The sequence below is a fragment of the Pempheris klunzingeri genome, chromosome 19, assembly GCF_042242105.1.
Source record: "Pempheris klunzingeri isolate RE-2024b chromosome 19, fPemKlu1.hap1, whole genome shotgun sequence".
Lineage (NCBI taxonomy): Eukaryota > Metazoa > Chordata > Actinopteri > Acropomatiformes > Pempheridae > Pempheris > Pempheris klunzingeri.
In genome coordinates, this window is record NC_092030.1 from 12,445,321 (window position 1) to 12,456,549 (window position 11,229).

General features: G+C 40.3%; 1 protein-coding gene across 2 annotated transcripts in view; it reads left to right on the plus strand.

Moving 5' to 3' along the window:
* The window catches only part of abl1 (c-abl oncogene 1, non-receptor tyrosine kinase), a 31,274-nt gene that overhangs the window by 11,349 nt on the left and 8,696 nt on the right, over nt 1-11,229 (plus strand). The window contains exons 1-2 of one of the 2 annotated variants that reach the window (XM_070850162.1): nt 4,486-5,022; nt 11,021-11,185. In XM_070850162.1, coding sequence (XP_070706263.1) covers nt 4,938-5,022; nt 11,021-11,185 — 250 coding nt within the window. In that variant the 5' untranslated portion in view covers nt 4,486-4,937. Of the gene's footprint in view, nt 1-4,485; nt 5,023-11,020; nt 11,186-11,229 lie in introns of those variants that run through there. The other variant, XM_070850161.1, reaches the window with a different exon arrangement.

Here is an 11,229-nt window from a genome sequence, read left to right on the forward strand (position 1 = left end):
TTTCTGCACATCAGAAGCTTTCTAAAATATATATAATGTATATGTACTTCTGTACGTCCCGTTTCGCTGTTGTAAACATTGGTAACTTATTACCACCACAGGCTGATGCTAGAGCGCTTAACTTTGAACCAGAGCAGCCACTGTTTTGTTCTTAAATGTCAATTTTCCCTGTGAACAATACTAAGTGGAGAATTATGTGGAACTCTAAACCCCTTAACCTCATCTGCTTGTCTGCACGCCTCAGACACTCTGGCTGCATTCTCCAGAGGGCCCTAAGTAAACAGCCACATGCACGTGCACACACATTCGTACACCACATACATAATACCTTGTTCTTGAGTGTTCTGATATTTAAGTACACTTGGCTGTCAAGAATTGCTGTGACTGCTGGGTTAGGCACTGCAGTGGAATGATGCTCTATAGAATCACTATTAGCAACCTACAGGGCTTTGTCTCGCTCCCTGTCTCCCACCCTTCTCCTCCTCTGTAATTAGAAGCTTGCTCGGTTTAAAAGTGTAATAAGTCTTGTTCCATGACTTAAATGGACAGGGTTTATGCCAAGTGTTGGCTGGCTTGCATTTCTAACATTGTTAGACAGTGTGATTATGTTTGTGTGTGTGTGCCCTCATGCATGGAGTGGGTGGGACAGGAATCGGGCAGTCCTCAAATGTCATAGCATAGCCACGATGGTCAATATCTTCTTACCATCTACATAATATCTCTCTTATCCGAGCATCAATGTGACCAAGTATTAATTCATCATACAAGTTAATGGCGTATGTCTGCCTTCACCGCCTTGCCACATGTCAAAATGTTCTTAGCAGATGTCAGTAGGCAGTTAATCATATAATAGTATGAATTTTCGAGGTGCATTCTTGCTCACTGCAATTTGGTAAAAACAGTTTAAAAGTAAAGCCCAGTTCATAATTGAGAGTTAGGATTTGTAACATTCATGTCGTGCCAGCATTACGTATATGCTACGACAAAAGTATAGTTTGAATCATGATGCAGTTGCTGCCTCAGAGCAAGGGAATACAACCTGCTGTCTGCTTGAAGATTTTAAGGACGGAATCAGGAGAGCAGGAGGGGGTAAAGGGGAAAAGGGCCAAAAAACCATCCCGTGGGTGGATGTACGTCAGCTAACTGTTAACATACACGGCCTGGATTATAAAACGCGAGCAAGCGATTCTCCTATGAGCTCACCTCCAAATAATGTGCTTCATGTTTCTCCATCTGCAACCTTTTTTCCTCTTTCCTCCTTCATTTTTATAGCCCCTCTCCTCTTCCCCTCATCCTCTCATCTCCCCAACACTTTGTGACTGCGGTAAGTTAATGGGCCTTTCTCAGAGTTTGAGGAAGCCTGCATTTCTTCTTAATTGGTGTTTGGGGTGGTGCATGAGAGAAGCACAAATGTTTGCCATACCAGCATTGCAGTGGTGATGTAGGGCCTGATGCCATGTGACTGGTTGTTCAGAGCATAGAGGTCATTACTTGCAAAACGACTGAGACTGACCCATGTTTAACAATAGCCAGATGCTAACAAGAGTCATCACTGCCCACACCAAACTGACATGCATATGATAATTTGAGGTATTAAGATAAGTAGATGTGGATGTTTAGTGTTAGGCCAGTTCAGGTCAAGACTGTAATGTCTGTGCATTTATTGTGACTTCAAGAGTCACCTTTTTTTTATGTTGCTTGGATTCCTCCCAATTAAAAATGAAAATCTGAAAGTAAGTATTGATCAAGAATTAACTTCATGCCTCACACACACCTCTGATCATCACTTTTTGTATTAATTTCGCCAAATCTAGCTAAGTAAAGGGCCCTGTTATACATTATTTGAAATGCTTTTGAAGCCCCTCCCCTAATCTGTTGCCTTGAATCCCTGATTCTCTCTTGATTCCTATATGTCGGAAGTTTAGGTGCCTCAGAGTCAAACAATCAACCAGAAATGAAGAATCTTACCGTAAGTTGTTGTTTGAAGAGTTTTCAAGAGGAAATTTGGAGTTCTCTCCCAATTCCCAGCCCCCTTCATATACCATTCCATGCAGGGTCTTGTGGCAGAGGAGGGCAGCACATTCAGAATCTATACCTTCTCACATTTGAAGGACTTCTCCAACTCAGAAATCTCCTAAGGTGCAAGCATGATAATACCTTGATGAAATTAACATGCGCATAAACATACTCCGTAATAGCCTACTTACAGGACTAGCTCATAGCTCAGACAGACATGATTTTAATCTTTGGATTTTCTATTCTTGCCTTTTCCTCTCTCTGTTCTATCCTTGTCATATTGTCTTATATACTGCACATGAATCAGTTTTTTCATCTGTTGTTTCTTCTCCTCTCCTTGTATTGCGTGCCAAGTGGACCAGTCAACCTATTTCCGTACAGTACGTCACATTTTGTATTATCACCTGAACTTTTTATGAAATCCTTCAGTTTTAAGTCCAGTCTACTGAAGGACCAACCATCAGATGTACTTTGATTTGAGAAGTTGGTGTCCTTACTTGTCTCTTGGTGTTTCAGACTATCATTACAATCCAGTGTGCTAATTGGCTGTTAGGTACAGCTAACTAAGAGTCCTGCATTAAATGTCACCTTCATGTAGGTTAGAGTGGTCAGTTTTTGTTGAAACCAATTTAGAGAGGTGTTGATTTAACTTTATGTTCATTTTATAGGCTGATGGTTGTGATGCTGTTGAATTACGAAGAGTTGTGTATTTAGTCTATTCTCATTGACATACATAGAGTGGACAAAATATTAGGTTTTCTCTGTTATAATTTATTCATGTTGCAAATTAGGACTTGACGTGATTGTTATTGATAAAGTCATAGTCATGATTTAAAGCAAAAAAAAAGGAATTAAAGGCATTTTATAATGTATAATGTTTGTATGGGGCATGTTTTAGTGAGTGTTTTTTGCTCCCTGATAGGAAATTCCAGTGACTAGTAAACTGGAAGGGCAGTCATGGTATGTGCTATGGTGTCATCAAGCCAGCTTCCCACCAGTATGTAATCAACCTCTTGACTGGGCCTCTTATCACTACAGTGATGTTTGTCATTTCAATGAAAAAATATTTGCCATCATAGTCAGTAGATTGCAGCTGCTCTTGTGTCTATTCTGGTTTCAATGTTCAGTGCATTGACGATTGAATATCCTTTTAGCCCATATTAAACGAGTGGACAAAATAGCAGAAACGCATAACAGTATCCTGCAATAGAATAGGAAGTGCTTCTCAGGAATTATTAATGAGTTCATTAATAATAAAAACACAAATTAGTTTCACAAATGTAGCATTGGTGAAATGGCTATTGTTTTGTATTGCATTGGGTTGTAATGATGTTGTCTGCACCTTCTGTAGATGGTGAGTTGGAGCAAAATAGAAAAGGGCTTGAATGTGAAGCGTATTACAGAAAAATAGGTTCACATAGATTTTGCCAACAAGTTTGCATTGTTGAGTTGGAACACCAATTGGCAATTGGAAGAAGAGCACAGACTTTAAACATGACTTTTTTTGCCATTCACACTCCCAGGGGCATGTACAAACACAGCTACAGTGACATTCCTTTCTTGATTGCTTTTATCACATCTTCAACTTTTTCACTAGATTTACTTCCAGTCGATTTAATTCAGAAGTATGACAGAGGCTCTGGATGAGTTTTATATCACTACACTTTGAGACAGCTGAGAAAAGACAGAAAAGAGATACAACAAGTTGTGTTGCAAGACAGCTTAGCTTCAGCCAAGGATTATTTATTCCTTCCAGATATGGCCAAACCACTGCTGCTCTCTAAAATCACAAGGCTGTGCATGTTTCTCTAAAGATCAAAAGAGAAATGTTCTCATATTGATGAATTCAAATATGTTGCTTCCTCCTTTCCCATTTCAAATGGCCCAAGGCAAATGAGCCTTGTTTGAGTGGCGTGTGAAGTCCAGAGTAGACTGGTGAAGGTTATGCTTTCCTCCTGTTAGCTGCTCTTGGTTGAGAGCTTTAGCAATGTCTTTAACAGCCCAGTCCTGTTTCCAGAACTGATTCCTCAACCTGTAAACATCTCAGAATGGAGAGAGGGAAAAAACATTGTAGCAAAGAAGAGCGAGAGGCAGAAAGACAGTGAGAGGGGGGAAGGTGGGTTAAAAAGTTGTAGGAGGAGCTTCTTGTAATCATCTCGTGACTTCAAGAGAATGGGAGAACTATTTATGGTCTATATAGAATCTAAACTTCAGTCAAAGTTTTAAATGAGACCCCTGCAGCTTTTGTCTCATATGCCGCATGGATTTTGGGTGATGTTGTGCTGTTGTTTGTATTCTTCTTGGTGAGAGCTTGTATATGTGTGTGGTGTTAGTCTCTCCCTCTCATTGTGTGTTTTCTGCTGGAGGTGGGAGGGCTCAGCTGATGTCATTGAGTGCAGCAGGCTGAGCCTGAAAGAGGCCCTTTGTTGGCAGCTGTAGCACGAGTAGTCCCTGTGCTTCATATACACATTCACATAGGGGACAGGAGAGAGGAATGGCACCGATCAGACCGCCCTACTGCCCACTCAACTGACACATCTGCCAGTCTAACGAACTTTTGGAACAAACCCTCGCATTTGGATAGTTGCTGTATCTCACAAAAGTGGAGCTAACCAAAAGCCAAAGAGCAACAGAGGGAAAAAAACATGGAGCCGCTCAGAAGAGAAAGTTGATAGACTTTGCCGGACAGCAGACTGCACTTTTTTCTGTTTTGGAGGGGAGCGAGGGGAAAAAGGATTTACAGCAGCTGAAAGGACAGAGGAAAAGAAAAGCAGCATATTTAAACAACCATTTTGGCTTTTGTCACATTTTTGCTTGTGTTTAATTTTTCTCCTGTTGGACACATGTAGAGGGGAAACGTTCGGAGGACATCTGATTTGAACCAGCAACAACATTTTCCAGCGGGAAGGGAAAGAAAGCAAATGAAAATGTTGGAGATATGCCTAAAATTGGTGGGGTGTAAATCTAAGAAAGGCCTCTCGTCCTCCTCCAGCTGTTACTTGGAAGGTAAGAAGATTTTGTGATAGCTATAGTGTCGGCTTTTAGCTGGGGCCATGAATTTTAAGTTTACTTTGGAGAAATATAAACCCCAGTCAAAGCAGAGATGTCAGAAAGGGGAAAAAGCAGGGGATTAGGAGACATGGGGAAAAGGATAAAATATGAAGAATCACCGTGTAAAAGCGCAACCATGATTACTGCACTGTGGAAACAGAAGAATGGGGAGGGGAAAGCAGAGAGTAAGCACAGGGGAGGGTGAGGGCGGCCAGACACACTGGCTAGCTGAAGAGGAAAGAAGTGGAAAAAGAAATGGCGAAGAGAATACAAGGAAATCTGACTCCTGGTCGTGTCCCACTTAACTCTTGTTTATGAGGAGAGGGGATCTAATCTCAGTCAGGGTGCTCCTTTTCAGTCCACTGCTATGTCCCAGTACTTGGCTCTTGTTCACTTTGTCTACAGTGAATTTAGAAGATAATGGGCATCTATGAATTTCACATGCTCTTTGTAGTATGTGGCTTAGAGACGACTTCTTCTCCATTACTTCTAATTGTACAGTTCTGATCACAGTTAAAGTGGGTAGGACACAAGTGGAATTTGAGGAACTTGAGGACACATCTCGTCTTTATATGATCACCATAATAACTGATAGGCAGTGGAAGGCTCAGTGAAGTCTTATATGTGCCAAAGATTGTGTAACCAGATGATTTAATAAAGTTAATAGTCCCAGTACACGCTCCACTGAAGTGGATGACAGTGATAAAGAGTCTCTAATTTCCAGACCATATGGTACAAGGCACAGCAAAGCTCATGCTTAGATGTTCCACCCCAAATGAAACTTCCCGACCTTAACTTCATTACCGCTGGATGCACTATTTTTATTTTGTAGTTTTCATGTAATAAGCATCATTAGAATGAAGCCTAATATTAGACTAGTGAGCATAGTAGCAGCAAATGTGATATGAATAGTTCATGACACCTTGTAGTCACTCTAAATAATGAAAGTATTTCGGTACCTTATTATCACCTAGTATTCGCTGCTCTCCTCCATTGGGCTCTGGTCTGAACATCGCCACATTAACATAATGTCTCCCACAGAGGGTAGAACCATATCAAATGTACGATCTGAACCTGTTCCCTTTGATCTACACCACCTCCCACTCAGGTGATGACAGGTGATGCAAAAGAAATATGTAAGCCAGACATTTTCCCCCTATCAGCCCTCAGAGTTAAGTGCTTTGGGGCTAGGGCTGACTTCATGGAGGTGGATTTTATTTGTCATATAGACTCATGGCTTTGGACCCAGACTACTGGTGGTTTCAATCGTGCTAGGCAGTTTATCCAAGGTGTAAATCTGCTCATTTAAGATGATTGGAATCAAGACTCTCTTAGACTTGATTGTCAGGACAAAGTAGAACCAGACATGATGTTGTGAAAATAGTCTAGTTTCTGAAGAAATTCCTATCGTGCATCAGTGTTAGTTGCGGTGCATTCCTATTTTTTCATAGCATTGCAGTCATAGCCAAGGATTCTTTACAAGTGTTGCACATATTTAATAATTTCGAGTGTCATCGCGGTCATACAGCCAGAACATGCTGCAATTTCTCCCACTGCATGATGGGAGTACTGCAGTCTGATAATGTGTCTTCATATTTTTCCTCTGTCCTTGTCACTCAACCCCTGAGGGTCCTTTTCGGTGTCTTTTATTTTCTTCTCTCTTTGAGCTGGTGTTGTCATCGTCCATGCGTCAGTGTGCTGTCACCCTCTCACAAAGGGCTGTGGTATTTGGGGCCCATAAAGTGGATGTGTGTGGTATGGACTGCTCAAATGTGCTGCTCTCACACTTTATGACGGGGCCAAACTCTGGACACGCTTTGCTAGCTCTCAGGTCTGCATCTTTCTTAGTGGTGCTCTATCTATCTCTGGTCACAATTTGACTTTTTTTTTTTACTTCTATCATCACAATATCTGCATTTTTCGCCTGTGTACAATATTGATTGGGTAAAACTCAAATGAAAATCTTAGGCTGCTATTGTTCAGGATTTATTCCAAAATGTGCAGAGTTTGGGAACAATATCATAAGCACCTGCATAATGTAATCCAACACTGCATTGATTCAAATACAAATACTTTATTTCCACTGTGTCAGAGTCGTATGTAGTGGATTGTATTATGTTTTAAAGTGTACCTAATAAAAATTGCTATTAGAGTTAAGGGGATAGTTTGGATTTTTGGAGCATAAGGTGCGATGAGGTCCTTGCCAGTATTTATATGAATATTACGAGTTGTTGGGAATGTTATGAGTGTATGAATGTTATATTGTGACTTTAAGAAAAAAAACAAACCGATCAAATGCAAGTCTTTTTTATTTAAAAGGCGAGATAACACAGATGCACAGATGCTAGTGAAATGAGTGATTAAATCAGTCATTATGAAAAAGAACCAGTTTTTTAAATGTCAAAAAGACCTCTTTCAATTTCTGGAATAATAAATATGTCACATGACTACATTCACAGGCTTAAATCTGCTACTTTTATAAAATGTAGCGTATTGTGCTATAGGAAAGTTTTACATTTGCTACCTGCATCTTTACCAGCTGAGGGAAGCAATCCTGATTGTTGCACCAAAATGCAATGGACCTGTTTTTTTTGTTGTTGTTTTTTTTAAGGATTGAAGCCCACCTAAATATAAAACTATGAGCTGGGCAGTACGCTCCCGATGAAATTGAATCTGACGCGTTCTCACAAGCCAAATGGCAGGTTTGTGACCTAAAAGAAGCGCCACATTTGACTTTGATTGTCTCTGTGTGCTCAGTCTGGCGAGCAGAACTTGGCAGAAGAAGCTGTGTGAAAGTGTTTCACCAGCCTCCCTGCAACTTGTCAACAATATCATGTGACTGGCTGTGGGCCACATAGGTTCTGTTTACTTCCTTAGGGTGATACTAGTTTTAGTCTTGTATGCTACAAATTCTGTATTTACTTCTTGCTTTGTGGAAATCACAAGTCACATTTTCTCAAACCTCAACTCCAAAGCTCCCTCATCTGGGGTGGGCACAATCACATAAACACCCTTGGGCATTTCTGTTCCTGTTTTTACAAGTATTAGAATGAACAAGATGCACTCAACCAATTCACCCAATTGTCTGTCTTCAGCCCACACCAGGTCCTTGGCAGGCAAGTCATTTTAAATTAACTTTATTATCAAGCACAATCTTGATTTTATGTTTTTGTTGTGAAACTTGACCAGGCCTAGATAACACTTATGCAGTTCTAATCATGTCAACCCATCCCAACTTCAGTTCAGAGAACATCAGAAAGGAGGCGGAGTTGCCATATTGTTTAATAATTCTATCCAGTGGAAACAGATGTCTTATGGGAAATAAGCCTCTTTTGAATATGTTGCTCTTCAGTGAAATTCCTCAGGTTGAGCTGCATTCTTAAACTACTGTTGCACTTGTATCTTGACTCTTGTCTCTTTCTGATCATTCCTGTGTTTTCTTTGTGATGACTAGCTCTGTGCACAAAATTGTTAAATCAGAGTTTAAAAAAATACAGTGAAGAAATCCCAAGCTGGTAAAAGAATAAATGAAAGAATTTTTCAAAACCTGAACCAAATGTAGGTGGCGAAAAACTCTCCAGGTGCATTATACTAAATAAATGTATATATACGCAAACTCATGTATACAGTTTTTAACTGAGTAATGCAAGGCAGTCCCTCTTCACTGGCATCCTTGCCAACAACAAAATAACTTACTATAATTATGTAGAAGACGGATTTATGGATATCACCCATTGACTGCGGCCCCAAACAAGCACTGAGTAAGTGCATTCAACAAATCATTGAGTGGATGTGCCAAAACTTCCTCTAGTTAAACACAGATGAAACAGAAATAGATGTAAGGGGACCCAAAAGAAGAACGATTACAAGTCAGTGCTCACCTCCAACTGCTCATGTTAAACATCACAAATCAGGCATTGACTCAGACCTCAGTTTTAACACCCACATTAAGACGAAGAGAGGGTGAAGAGAGAGAAGAGGGGAGGTGACCTGCGAAGAAGAGAACATGCATGTGACCCTCTTTGCTGCATGCTCAATCAGCTCCAACTGTACCTTGATCACTTATTGCATTATTGTCCTTTTCCTCAGCTCAAGGTAATACTCCTCATAGTGTCAAACACCGTTGTGGTATGGTATACAGGTTCTGGATGATTTTGGCTGGCTTTACAACCCAGCAACCATCAGACCAGACAGACCTCATCACTCCTAATGCAGGCATACTGTTCGAATAAGCCTATGAGTTTATGGGCCTGAAAGGTAGAAGGACACAAAAAAATTTAAAGTTAAAGTTAGTAGTTAGTTTTCAATTAACAGAGAATGGATAATGGATAACTGTTCCATCTTGTTTTTGTTATCAGTGACAACTGTGCTCTTACAGGCCACAGATGTGCGGTGGAACTGTTCCCCTTGGGAGCAAAGTCATCTCACAGGTGTCTTCACTCTTATTAAAGACTGCCTAGACATTTATGTACATACATAATCTAGTTTGGGCGACACAACACAAACATGTACTGATCACCACCACCGATTTTTTTTTTTTTTTTTGAACCGTATTTTTATTAGGTTTTTTAAGGAAAACAAGGAATACAAAAGCAAAAACAGAACTGGGTGTACCACTGATGTTTTTAACTGCCAATAGGAATTATGATAAAATATGATTTAGCCTTGAGGAGAAGTCATAGATTTGGAATGGAATTTGCTCATATTTGGATTTTATTAAGCTTTCGTTAGTGTTGTGGGTAATTTTACAGTTGTAGAAGGGAATAATTGCTAAAATACTAAAGAAACAACATTGTCTGTTGTTGGCAAACCCCTAACTCTGCAGGTCATCAGCAGTTATTTGTCTGTCTGGCTGTGCTTTGCTGTTGAAACAACCTTTGAATTGAGCATTTAGCCAGATTTCCTAAAAACTACTAATACACACAAATAAGCCATCTCACCATTAAATGTGTGCTTGTAATATTTTCCTTTGTCACATGTTAAAAGCTAGCCACCACTTTTCCAGTCATACTGTCAATATGGAGAATTGGAGAAAAGTGTGTGTTTTATAACTTTTTGAGGGTTTGGTTGTGCTCTTACAGTTTTTTTTTTTTTTTTTTTTTACAAATGAATTTAAAATATTTCCTCCTCACATGTCTCTACAGTTTGAGTTTCTCAGTGAAAGATGAGAACCTAACGCAGCTTTCGCCTGTTGTGTGTCTGCTGGAAAGATGTGGGTGTTTGTGAGTTTGGGGGATGAAATGGAAGATACCTCTAAAACATGTGTGACAACAGCTGAGCAAGCCACACAATCAAGCTCATGTTGCAGTTAAAGGTTCTCACATCCATTTGTCTCTTTTTAAACACAGTTTTCTTCTTTTTCCTCATCTTTTCTACTTCTCACACTTTGTAATGCAGTGCAGTTTTCATCAATTTTACTGCTCTAAAATTGCCACAGTTCAAGTTGTCTATAATTAAAATAACTGCGAGTTTGAACTCTCATTACCTGTGAGTGCAGGCACATCCATTTTACAGTTACAATGAAGAGTCATGCTTAGACACATTCTCATGGTCTGATGTGTGGTAGTTGTCTTAAGTATAAAGAAAAATGAAAACTAAGCAGGGATAATCCAGGAAATGAGAAGTTATGAAGACAGCAGGGACACAGCAGGTCACATGATCAGGTTTATTGCTCTAATCCCACGTTGGGATCACAGCTGATGACCTGCTTGTTGGAGCAAGGCACAGTTGAAGGGGATGTTGAAGAATAGACACATGGAGAGTTGGCATTGTTGCTGAATCCTCCTACATGTGATGCTATATGGGAAAACTGCCTCGCAGTGTCGCTGCATACCCAACGCACACCTACAGAGCTCCCTCAATCCGCCCTCAGCAATGCATTGTTCCATGTTTTCCCTCACATTTGAGCTAACTGCATGTGTTCTGACATGCTGCCCTTCCTTTGCTCTTTCAGAAGCTCTCCAGAGACCAGACTTTGAGAGTCAGGGTCTGACAGAAGCAGCCCGCTGGAACTCCAAAGAGAACCTGTTGGCTGGACCCAGCGAGAATGACACCAACCTGTTTGTCGCACTCTATGATTTCGTGGCCAGTGGTGACAACACACTCAGCATTACTAAAGGTAAGTAAAAGAGTAGTAGTAGTTTTTGTGTTCATTTAGGAATG